The 11,849-nt window shown below is 67.2% G+C and overlaps 1 protein-coding gene across 4 annotated transcripts; it reads right to left on the bottom strand.

The window, feature by feature from the left end:
• Nucleotides 1-198: 198 nt before the first annotated feature.
• On the bottom strand, nt 199-5,339 carry HIC1 (HIC ZBTB transcriptional repressor 1). 4 transcript variants are annotated; one of them, XM_090122361.1, is made up of 3 exons: nt 4,896-4,999; nt 4,263-4,519; nt 199-3,538 (listed from the first exon to the last, which is right to left on the bottom strand). In XM_090122361.1, exons 2-3 carry the CDS (start codon nt 4,312-4,314, stop codon nt 1,593-1,595), a joined length of 1,998 nt encoding a protein of 665 aa, XP_089978487.1. In that variant the 5' UTR covers nt 4,315-4,519; nt 4,896-4,999; the 3' UTR covers nt 199-1,592. The 4 variants fall into 4 exon arrangements, with proteins under 4 accessions (XP_089978487.1, XP_089978486.1, XP_031447568.1 ...); XM_090122360.1 differs by lacking the exon at nt 4,263-4,519 and having other exon boundaries at nt 4,896-5,339; XM_031591708.2 differs by lacking the exon at nt 4,896-4,999 and having other exon boundaries at nt 4,263-4,541.
• Nucleotides 5,340-11,849: the final 6,510 nt, after the last annotated feature.

Here is an 11,849-nt window from a genome sequence, read left to right as displayed (position 1 = left end):
TCAATTGGGGCGGTGGGTATGGCAGCAGGATGTGTCCCTGCTGTCCTGCACCTTCCCTGTTAATGAATGGGACTCCGGGCAAACAGAAAAGCTCCTCTCCTCCCCTCCCACAGCCCCACACCACCCACCCAACGCAGCCCCATCCCCGCTCCCCATCCCAGCCCCACACATCAGGGCCACCAGAGAAGGACACGAGGCTCTGTGTGTTAATGTCACTTTATTGCTTGTTCCGTTTCGACTATAGAAAAAAGGGCGAGGAGCCCGTGTACAAATCGGACGTGATACAGACCCCGCTGGGCGTTTCCAGCTGTGTTTTGGGTGCAGCTGCTGCCGGTGCTCAGCCCCCAAAATGGGCACAGATGCCCGGTGGCAGCTCTGACCAGATGCTGGCGAGCCCCGGGGGGACCTGGGTGACCCCTGCCCATCCCTGGCTGAAAGCAGGCACTTGGGGGCACGAGGCCTCGCCACAGAGCAGCCAGCACAGGGTAAGGCACAGTGGCTGCGAGGCTGGGGACAGGCACTGCCCCGGGGCCTCGTGTGCAAAGGAGAGGAGGGGGCGTGGGGAGGGGAGAAGCTTCACATTAGCCCCAGGCAGAGGGGTCGTGGGCCTGGGTGGGGGTCCAGACTTAGGGAGGGGTCACAAGAGGGGTGCTGCGGTGCCAGGGGTGCCCCTTGGGGGCTCGACCCGCTGTCATTGCAGCCCAGGCCGGGGGCTCAGCTCTCCCCAGGGCTGCTCCCGGCCCCTTCCCACGGCCCCGCGCCTCCGCTGCCCACGTCCACATAGCTGACAAACCCAACCGCTTTGTCTTTGTCATAAACTCCCAGCCCGAGGTTCCCCCAAACCCAACCCGACCCAGCTACGCTGGGGACGGGGATCTTTGGCAGTAAAAGAGGTGGGCCCGAGGGCACAGCCACCCCACGGGACGGCGGCTCCCAGGGGTCCCTCTGCCCCACGGGGCCCCGGGCATCCCTGATGGTGAGCGCTGTGGGGCAGGGTGCAGGGGCTCAGTCTGTGACAAGGCCCTGCCCCACCTCCCGAAAACACCGGCGGCTGAGGGCTGAGGCCGGGAGCTCAGTGCTGCTCCACGTTGAGGAGCATCGTGTTTCCCCGGTCACCATCCCTGATCCCCACCAAAACCCCGTGTGAGCCCCTCTCCATCAGTCTGTCCCCGAGCTCCCAGCACAGCCCCGGGCAGGAGGAGGCCCTTCGCTGCGGCCGCGATGGATGAACTACTCACGGCCCCACGGCAGTGATGGCGGCACAGTCTGGGTTCCATCACAGCAGAGCTGAGCTCCGTTGGGTCCCACCATGGGGCGGGCAGAGATGGGGACAGCCCCGAGGTAAGGAGCGGGCTCATGTCCTCCGAAGCCTCAGGGCTTGGGCTGGAGGCACAGCAGGGCGAGCCGGGAGGTCAGTCCCTGAATATCGGCTTCTCCCCACCGCTCATGGCAGGACGCGCCATCCAGCCGGCCCGGGGCAGCTCTCATGGGACCCCCTGCTCCGAGTGAGTTCTCCGGGGCCGAGCACCTTGCCACCTCCATCCCTGCCCTGGAGAGGCACGGGGAGCCCCAGGGCCACCCCCCGGCGGGTGCTACGGGGGCGAGTAGCGCTCTATGGTCCGCGCGGCGTCGGCGTGGAGGTGCGGAGCCTGCGCCAACACCTCGGCCGCTTTGTCCTGGCTCAGCCCCAGGTGCTCGGCCGTGAACTTGGCCAACGGGTAGAGGCTCTCCATGGCCTTGGGGTCGCTGAGGAAGTGCGAGGTGTGGGACAGCAGCTCGGCCGCCTTCTCCTGCTTGAGCCCCAGCTGGTCGGCGGTGAGCCGCGCCATGGCGTAGACGCTGTCGGGGAAGTCCAGCTTGGCTTTGCCATCGGGGCCGGCCGCGTGCATCTTCATGTGGCTGATGAGGTTGCGCTGTTGGGCGAACTTGCCGCCACACACCTGGCACTCGTAGGGCTTTTCCCCTGAGTGGATGCGCATGTGCTCGGTCAGGCGGTACTGCCGGGTGAAGCGCATCCCGCAGGCGTCGCAGGCGAAGGGCTTGAGGCCGAGGTGGCTGCGCATGTGGCGGGTCATGGTGCCGCGCTGCGTGAACTTCTTCCCACAGATGGTGCAGGGGTAGGGCCGTGTCAGCCAGTGCGTCTTCTCGTGCTGCCGCAGCGTGGCCGGGTCCTTGTAGGACTTGTCGCAGGACGAGCAGCGGTACGGCCGCAGGATGTCCCCCAGCCCTGCACCACCCTTATCCAAGAAGGGCACGGCCTGCTCGGCCGCCGCTTTGTGGTACAGCTCCTCTTCGTTGTGGGCCTCCACGTGCGCGTTGAGCTGCTCGGAGCTGGGGAAGCCCTTCCCGCAGGGGATGCAGACGTACAGGTTGTCGCCCAGGCTCTCGGGCTCATAGCCCAGGTGGTTGCAGTAGCGGTCCAACGCATCGCCGGGCGACGGCCCCTCGCTGCTGCCCGTCTCCTCGCTGGTGCTGTTGTCGGGCTCCAGGTCGTTGCTTTCCACACTGGGATAGCGTGGCTGCGGGGCGGCGGGCGGCGATTCGGCTTTTTCCTCCCTCTCCAGCTCCTTCTCCGCCTCCCCTTCATCCAGGTAGGGCCCCAGCGGCTCGTGCTTCATCCAGCGGTACATCAGCTCGCGCCCATCGCCGCGGGGCAGGGGGGGCTCGGTGCAGGGCGGCGTGCCGCGGAATGGGTCGGTGGCGTGGGGGTGTCCCCCCGGTTCTCCACCCGGTGGTGAGTCCTTGTAGGCAGCGGGGTGGCCGGCCAGGAGCCCCCCGCTCACCGGGGGGCTGTCGTGCCGCGGGGGCAAGGAGGGCTCGCGGGGCTCTGCGGGCAGCAGGCGGTCGGTGGGCAGCAGCTGGGCGGAGGGGCCGGTGGGGCTCTTCTTGGAGAGGTCGAGGCCGCATGGCGGCGAGCAGTGCCGCTCGGGGGGGCACAGCCCGTGGGGGTGCAGCGGGGTGCCCTGCGAGGCCGAGGCGTAGAGCTCCCCACACTGTGTATTGAGCGGGGCTGCCGGCTCCACGGGCTGCAAATCGACGGGTCGTGGTGTCCCTGAATAGCAAGCCTGGATGACCGGCGTGGCGGCACGCAGCCCCCGGCCCAGCTTGTAGGGCGCGTACCCCCCACGCAGGTGACAGTACTTCCCGCTGCGCTTCAGCTTCTTCTTGCACAGTGCCACCAACCCGGGGATCTGCAGGTAGCTGGCGGCTGCCAGCACAGCCCCCAAACTCTGCTCGCCGCCCGGCTCGCATTCACCCAAACGCCCGGTGTAGATGAAATCGAGGATGAGGCGGAAGATGCCGGGGCTCACCATCTCGTGGTCCAGGTTGAGCAGGTTGTCGTGCACCACCAGCGACTTGAGGTAGGCGCTGCTGGCCGCCAGGATGTTCTTGTGAGCGCGGAAGAGCGCGTTCTGCACCACGATGATCACGTCGCACAGGAAACCCTTCGTGCGCTGCGTGTTCAGCTGCAGCAGCAGCTGCCGCGAGTGGCTCGGCACCTCCATGGCCTCCAGCATCGCGCCGCGCGCCCGCCGCCCTGAAACACACGGCCCCGTCAGCCCAACGCCTATAGGGGATGTAGGGAGGGTAGGGCACTTCGGGGGCGGGGGAGGGCGGGGGGGAGGAGGGGGGCGCTGAGCCCAATTCAACCCAACCCCGGTACTTTCTCCCCCGCTGCGTTCTGGCTGCTCTGAGCGCAGCTTTCCCTGTGCCACGCTTATATCGGGGCTCGCTTCGCGCCGGCCGATGGGGCGGGGAGTGGGGTACAAACCCCCAGAGGCTCAAATTTAGGCTAAAATATTATTTTTATTTTTGGGGGGGAGAAAATGACATCATTCCCCCCCACACCCCCCCTCCTCCCGCCCCCGCTCGCCTCCAGCACCCCCCGCTCCCACCTGCCGCTGCCCTCACCGGAGGAAACGGGGGGGAAGCGGAGAAAAGCGGCCGCCCCGCAGCCCTGCGAAGCGTCCCGGTGCCGCCCGCCCCCCCGGGGCCGCCGCTCGCCGTTACCTGCGCCGCTCCCCGCTCCCCGCAGCTCTCCTCCCGGCTCTTATGGCCCCGCTCCCGGGAGGCGGCCGGCCGTGCCCCCGGCGCCCCCCGCCCCCGTTTCCTGCGAGGTGAGCGGGGGGGACGAGGGAGGGTAAGGAGGTGGGAGTGGGGGGGGTGGGGGGGGGAACGGGACCTCCCCTCCCCGCCTCCCCTCCCGGTGCCGCCCCGGTGAGTGCCCCCCGAGCGCCGTCGGAGCCGCGGTGCCGGTTTACCTGCCCGTCCGCTGCCCTCCGCCAGCCAGCCGAGCTCTCGGTGGACTCTCATGGCTCAGCCCCGGGGGGGCCGTCGCCGGGCGCTGCCCTCCGCCCTCCGCCGCCGCTCCATTCCCGGCGCTGCCGACCGCCCGTACGCCCCTCGGAGCGGTCGGCGGCGGCGGTTCCTCGGGGCTCCCGACGCCGCCAGCTCGGAGGTGAAACCCGGGCTGCGAACTCCCCCTGACCCCGGCCTGAACTCCGAGCAGCGCCGCTGGCTGTTAAAGGGACGGCGGGAGGTTTCCTCCTCCCCTCCCCGGGCGGGGCACGCCGCAGCCGGGCCCCCCCCTTCTCCTCCTCCTCCTCCTCCTTCTCCTCCTCTTTTCTCCGAGCCCTAACTCCCCTCCGCCCCGGTGGGAGCGGGAGGAACGGGCGGCGCCGCCTCCCGCACGGCCCCACCGCCCCTTCGAGGGTCTCAATCCCGGCGGCGGCTTTGCCCACCCCTCCCCGACTCTCCCGGGCTCCTCCGCCGCTCCCGACCCCTCTTATCTCCCCCATTTCGCCGTGTCCGGGCTCAGGCTTCCCCCCTCCCCATCCATCAGCCCGACCAGGTGAGCCCCGACGGCGCGTCCGCCGCGCCCCGACGGCACTTACCCCGCAGCGCCCCGTCTCCTCCGCCGCCTCCGCGGCCGCTGCCCGGTACCGCTCGTCGGGCTCCATCTAGCGGCGCCCGCTGCGCTCCGCCCCCGCCGTCGGGGTTTTGGGGTGGGAGGGGAGGGGAGGGGGTGGGGGTGTAGAGCTCCTCCCCGTGCAGGTGCGCGGTTCCCCCGACGGGGCGTCCCGTGGAGGTGGTGGGAATGGGAGTAGAGGTCGATGAGTTTGGTTTGTGTTTTTTTTTTTTTTCTTTAATTTTGGAGGAGGAGAGGAGAGCGGGTGGGAAGAAAAGGTGGCCCCGGGGGGACACAGCTACGCGGCCCCCAGCTCTTAGCCAGGCGGGGAGAGCTTCGTGCTTTCGCTTCTCCTTTCTCACGGCCGCGGCCATTTGTGTAACCCCGGAGGGCGGCACAGCACCGGGCATCTCCGCCCGGAGTTCACCCCGCAGCCGGGCGCGGCACCCCAAAGGTCGCCGTTCCACCCGCCCGACCCCGGGGGTCTCCCCCCAAATCCCATTGAGCGCGAGCTGGCGCAGTGCCGGCCCTCCCGCTGTTCCCTACGGGCGTCTCCGGAGGATTTCGGCCGCAGCGGGGTGGCACCGCGCAGCCCCAAACCCAACCCCGGCGACATCGGGATCCTGGGAGCGGAACGAGAGCTGACCCTCAGTGCGGAGCAGTGATTTCATCCCACCCCAACCTCCCCGGGCAAGGATTTCCCCCCACCCTCCTCTCTTCATATATATATATCTATATACATATTTTTTTTTTTCCTGTTCAATTAACGGCTGGAAGTGTTTCAGGTTCTGGCAGGGAGCTCTGGACGTCGCTGTGAGCGATGACTCCCGCGGGCTGCGTCCGCGTAATTTATGGGGCCGTGATGCATCAATCACAGCAGCTCCCCGACAGCTGCCCCCCCCCGCCCCCCCGGGACCCCGGGCTGCCCCCGCTACCTGCTGAGTGACTGAGCCCGGAGGGGGGGGGGGGGCAAACCTCCGACTCCTCCACCTTTTTCTCGCAGCCCAAAGGCTGGGGCAGGTGGAGGGGGTGAGCTGAGCCCCGCGGCCCCACGTCTCAGAGCGGAGCTGTCCCTTTGCCCTGTTCCGCCGCAGGCAGAGCTGGTGAACAGGAGCGCTCAGGAAGAGAAGGAAAAGGAAAGAAAAAAAAAAAAAAAGGGGGCATTTTCGCCTCAATGTGCAGCGCAGATTGGAAACAGCTCTGCTTAAGTCATTGGCTCTGTTGGGAGGTCTGAGCTGGAGCGTCTCCCGCCTGTGCCCCCTCCCCACGATCAATCACGGCGCAGCAAATTAGCCCAGATGCCGGGAGATTGGGTTCAAATCCAGCTGTGGTTTGGATCACGCTCGCACGCCTGGCTTCATGTGGGACCTGGGCTGTTGGACAGGATGCAGCCCCCCGGTCTCCGCAGGGCCCCGTTTCCCAGCGCAGCCTCTCCCCGTAGCCCACACACATGTGTTCGATTACGGCGTTGGCCAGCCGGGCCGCATCCGGCACCGCCAGGAGCCTGGAGCCCCGCTGGCAGCTCACACTTCATTTTCCCGGCGGTGCCGGGGGCACGGCAGCCCCCACAGCCCCTGTGTGGCCCCTTTACAGGGGTTGAGTCCCCTCCCAGCACGGTGGCACTCTGTCCCATTCGTGCACCGGCTGAGGACGTGAAACTCGTGACAGCAATGAGCTGCCCTCCGGTTGGGTGTGGGCTGTGGGGTTACTTTGTGTGCCTGTGCTGAGCTCTGCCAGGTGTCCCCCAGTACCACGGGCCCATGTTTTGGGGCCAGGGGCTGCACCGTGCTGCATGGCCCCATTGGGCAGAGTGGGAATCCCGAATTGTGGGGCGGTGCTGGGATGGGTGAAGGGCACTTCTCTAGGGGGTCATGCTCTGTGGGGCAGTGGGATCTCTTCCTTGTGGGGCAATGGCATGGAAAGTGATGGAGCCCTTTCCCTGTGGGGTGGGTTGGGGGACTCCTCCTTGGGAGCAATGTGCAGACAGATGAGGGGTTCCTCCCCTGAGAGGCAGTGTGCTGAGAGACCCTCCCTGTGGGGTGATGCTCAGGTGAACGAGAGGCAGAATCCCACGATGGCTGAGGTTGGAGATCCCTCTGGTCCCACCCTCTCTCACAGAGCCCCCCCAGAACCAGTGTCCAGCACCACATCCAGATCCCCATGGAGGACACCCCTGGGTCTCCATGTGCTCCCACCAAGACACTGTCACCTTTCATTGCCCACCAGGACCCCATGGGCTGCCAGGCTGTATTCCACACCCCGTGCCCGAGGTTCCCAGCACAGGGCTCTGCACGGCTCCTTGACCTTCAGGAGGTTCCCATCACCTGGATGGGGAAATGGGACCTTTTTATTTTGTGGGGTGACACTTGATGGGGCAGTGGGTTCCCCTTCGGTGTGGGATGATGCTCACCCATACAAGCAGAACCCACTCTGCTGAGTGATGTTTAATGGATAAATGGGAGCCTTTCCTCACGGGGTGATGATGCTCAGTGAGATGGCAGGATGCCTTTAGGATGACCCTTAGGCTAAGGACCCCATTCCTTTGGCACGATGTTTGGTGAGGTGATGGGACTCCATCCTTCTGGGACAATGGTGATGGGATCCCACCCCTTTGGGACGACGAATGACAGGATGATGGGACCACATCCCTTTGGGATGGTGCTTGGTGGGATGATGGGACTCCATCCCTTTGGGACGATGCTGATGGTACTGCATCCCTTTGAGATGGCGCTTGGTGGGGTGATGGGACCGATTCCTTTGGGATGATGATGATGGGACCCCATCCCTTCGGGTCGATGATCCGTAAGACAATAGGACACGTTTTAGGACGATGCTCGATTGGATGAGGAACACTTCCAGCAGCTCGGTGGGGACTGGGATCACCTTTCCATGCCGGGAAGAGCTTCAGACCCCACGGATGACCCGAAACCCCCCTTCCACCGTCACCCCTTCCACTATGGGACGCTTATAGGACAGAGGGGCTGCGGATGGGCTGCCTCAAGCCCCACTAGATGGCAGCAACGGGCTGCGCTCCGGGACACAACCCCCTCCCTTCCCCCCCACCGCCTCCCCCTCGGGGACCGGGGTCCGCTTTTCGTCCCGAAAGGTTCCCAACGGGGGACCGTGGGAGGGGTGGGTGAAGGGTGAAAAGCGGCCCCCGGTCTCCGAGGGGGCGGCAGCGGCGGCTCCGGGGGAGGCAGTGCGCAGCCGGTACCGGTGGGCCGTCCCCGGTGCTGACTAATCCCGTGGCTGAGTCACGGCTGCGGCGGAGAGCGCTGCGGCAGCGGAGCCTCCGAAAACCGGAGAGAGCCCCGACGGGGCGGGCGCTTAGAAAGGGCTAAAAGTGGCGGGGGGACACGGAAGGGGGGATACGAGGGGGGATGAGTGAGTGTGGGTGGCAGGGTATGTAATAGGGTTTTGGGGTGGTAGCGGGCTCCCATCGGAATGGGGGTCTGGGGGAAGGGGGGGGAGAAGGAGGAGGAATGGATGCGGGGTGTCAGTGGGGAGTGGGGTTTGGGGTGGGTGTAAGGGGGGTCGCGGCCTTACGCAGCGGCGGGTGCTGGCGGCGCGATGCTGCTGTCAATGACAACGCTGCTGTTGCCGTGGCGACCGCTATGATGCTTCGCCAGAGCCCAGTGAGGTCAGAAGGCTCCGGCAAGAACCGGGGGGGGGGGGGGGGGGCTATAGGGGGTATGGGATGCGTACCACCGGGGAAACTGTCCCCCCATGTCCCCATGGCTGTGGGTTTAGACTCACTCGGCTCGGACTGCTGGCACTTGGGATGGGGGGAGTTAAATTTCGGAATTCACCCAAGCCGGCTCATTGGGAACACAGCAGTTTTGGGGTCTCGGTGCCCCGCTGTGGGATCGCGCCCCCGGCCTCCTGCTAGGCTGCATTAGGGCAGTACGGTGCTGCAGTGGGGCAACTGCAATGTAGGGGTGGAAAAGCTCCAAACTCCCCCCCAATACACACACACACACATACACACGTTGTTGTGCCCCATCCTTCTGCAGGACACCCATGGATGCTCACTGGGGGCACAACGGGGGAAGTGAAGCCATGATATGAGGGCAGGTGGGCACAATGCAGGTGCACAGAGGGCAACCCCAGGTTTGGACACCCCCCTCCCCCTCCCCGGCTCTCTGTGCGATCCTTTTCCCCCAGAACGCAGCCCCACAACGCCGAGCTTATGGGCACGGGGGGGAGGTGGGTGTCTTTGGGTGACCCCGTCCAGGGGTGTCAGGTCGCTCTGTGGGGTGCACTCCCAACGGAAGCAGGGATGCGGGGATCGGGGCTGCCTCTCTGCGCATCCCCACAGCGGATGGGTGGCCGGTGGGAGTGGGGGGATGTCAGGGTCCCGGTGCAGCCCCGACCCCCCTCCCCAACCTCGGGCCGTTGCCCTCCCCCCGCCCCGATATAAATAGTAGCGTCTTCCCGTTCCCTAAATTTCCTCGCTGACGTAGCGCTCACGTCATTGTGTAGGTTGATGCTTTTCTATGAATGAGCCGAGATCCCCGTTACTACGAGCCCGATCCTATAAAAGCTCCGCGCTCTGCGGACAGCGCAGCATCGCCACACCGGCGCCGTCCCCGAACCGGGGGGGAACCGCGGGGCTCCGGGTCCGGACCGGGAGGTGTCGGGGTCCGGGGGGAGGTAAGGCTGAACCCGCCCCCCCCTCCAGGTAAGCGGGGACGGGAGGGGGCATCGCAGCCCCGCGGCATCGAGCGCTGCACCTGTATGTGGGGAAGGGGGGGGGAACGGGATCGGGACGGGGGGGACTCTGCGGCGGAGGGGGGGCGGATCGGGGCCGCCTGGCGCAGCCCCACGTGCGGAGGGGGCGGTGGGGTCGGGGCGCGGCGCCGGTGGGGGCGGGCGCGGGGGCGGAGCCGCCCTGGGGAAGGGGAAGGAGGGGGGGCGGGGGGGCCCGACCGCCCCCCCCACACTTTGCGGTGTTTATGAGTGCGTGTGTTTGGACACCGTGTATCCCCCTCCTCTCCTCAGCCCTTCCCCCCCCCACTCTCCCCCCGCGCTTTTTGCTGCGGGTGACATTGGCATCCCAATGTCTCCGCATCCAGCCCCGACGTGGCCCCCCCGCAACGTCCATCCCCTTTCCCCCCCACCTCCATACCCCGCACCGGGACACCGCACCCCCGCACCCCGCGCTCTGTGTCGCCTTCACCCCGACCGTCGGAAAAGCGTGGAGAGACCCCGTCGAGGAGAGCCCGAGTCAGCGCATCGGCACCTTGGCTCTAGACTGCTTACTGCTGCGTAGGGACAGGACAGTAACAGTCTACAGTCATGGCTACTGAAGCATGACCCACCGGCACCGGCACCGGCACCGCTGTGGGGCGGGGGGAGCGGTCCCGGGAAATGGGGGGGAGGGTGGGGGGGGGGGGGTACAGGAGCTGTCCCGCGTGCTGAGCCGTCGGGGCGGCCGGGGTGGGGATGGGATGGGATGAGATGGATTGGGATGGGATGGATTAGGATGGGATGGGGGTCCGATGCCCGTCTGACCCCTCTCTCTCTTTTTCCCCTTCCCCCCCCTCCATCCCCTACCGCAGACGCTGAGACCCCACGGCGGAAGCCCCCCGCTGCAGCCCAGGTAGGGGCTTCCCCCCGACGGGGCGGACACGCGTGGGCCGGCGGGAGGGCCGGGTTGTGCTGGGGGGTGCGGGGGGATAGGGAGAGGGCTTCCTCCGCACGCCGACAGTCCCCCCACGCTGCGGGGTGGGGGCGGGCGCGCTCGCTGCGGTTTTGGGGGCCGCCCCCTCGCTGTCTCCAGGCACCGGCTGCGTCCCCTTCTCCTCCATCCCCATCCCCCCCTCCTCGACGTCGCCCGGGCGACCGTGGCTTTAGATTGTTACTGTGCTGCTGGGGGGGTAACAGTCTACAGCCATGGTCGCCGGGCCCGGCGCACTCGCAGCGCGGGCAGCACCCCCCAGTGCCCCCCCCACAAAGCCCGGGGCAGAGAGAGGGAGGGGGAGGGGCGCGGCGCGGGGGTCCCGTCGGGTACAGCCCCGCCTCCCGCGGCAGTAGGAGCTCACATGCAGGCTGCGTTCGCCGCACATCAACTCTTACTGTTCGGGGGGGCGGGCGCGGAGCGGCTCTTCCTCGGCGCAGGGAACAGCGCGGACCCCCCCCCCCTCCCTCCATTCCACATCCACCTCCCCACCCCGCATTATCCCCCCGCCCCGCAGCCCCTCACCTGCCCTTTCGCCGCCCCGACGGGGGCTCCCCCGCTTCCCTGTGCAGCGTCGCGATGCGCACCGACGGCTCCGACGAGCGCCGTGCCGCGCGGGGTAGGGGGAAGGGGGTGTGGGGGGAGCACCGGGAGCGGAGCGCGGCCCTACGCGGGCGCGGCGGCGGCGGGGACTGAGAGCGGCCCGACGGGGCGGATGGTGGTGGCCGGGGGCGGGCGCAGGTTGCACAACTCGCCCGTCGCGGCCAGGAGATTCCTGAGAGGCGAAGTCAGAGCGGCCCGACCCGCCCCGTTACCGGGCATCGGGCCCTCGGCAGCCGGCGGTGAGCGGTGGCGGTCGGGAGAGTCGGGGGGGAGGGGTGGGTTGGCACGGGGGGGACCGCGCAGGAAGCCCAGAGGGATGGGAGGTGCTGAACCCGTGCAGGTGGGTGCTGGGGGCAGAGGGGATGGGGGGGTGACAGCAGCAAGAGGGCAGAATGGGGATAGGGCAGCTGCAGCCCGTTGTACCCCTGCATGAGGGTTCTGCCCTGTTTCCCTCCTGAGGTCAGAGCAGCCCATAGGGAACACTCTGTGCCCCATCCCCAGCAGTTCTGCCCATGCCTGGGTGGGATTTGGGGCAGCCCCATCAGTGGGGGGAACCTATAACTGTGGCAGCCACAGCGGGACTGCGGTGCAGGGGGGGACACCCTGAGGTGCTACTCATCTCCAAAAGCAGCCTTTGCCCCCCAGAAAAGCCTGGAG

Source organism: Phasianus colchicus, chromosome 21 (assembly GCF_987193195.1).
Source record: "Phasianus colchicus chromosome 21, bPhaCol1.hap1.1, whole genome shotgun sequence".
NCBI lineage: Eukaryota > Metazoa > Chordata > Aves > Galliformes > Phasianidae > Phasianus > Phasianus colchicus.
Note: the sequence above shows the minus strand (reverse complement) of the source record. Positions and strands in the feature narration are given on the sequence as shown.

Excerpts from the sequence above, each read along its gene's own strand:
- HIC1 (XM_090122360.1), bottom strand. The coding sequence starts at position 5,319 with ATGCCCGGTGCTGTGCCGCCCTCCGGGGTTACACAAATGGCCGCGGCC. Across the intron at positions 3,539-4,895 it reads AGGAGACGGGGCGCTGCGGG|GGCGGCGGGCGCGCGGCGCG; the intron begins GTAAGTGCCGTC and ends CGTGTGTTTCAG.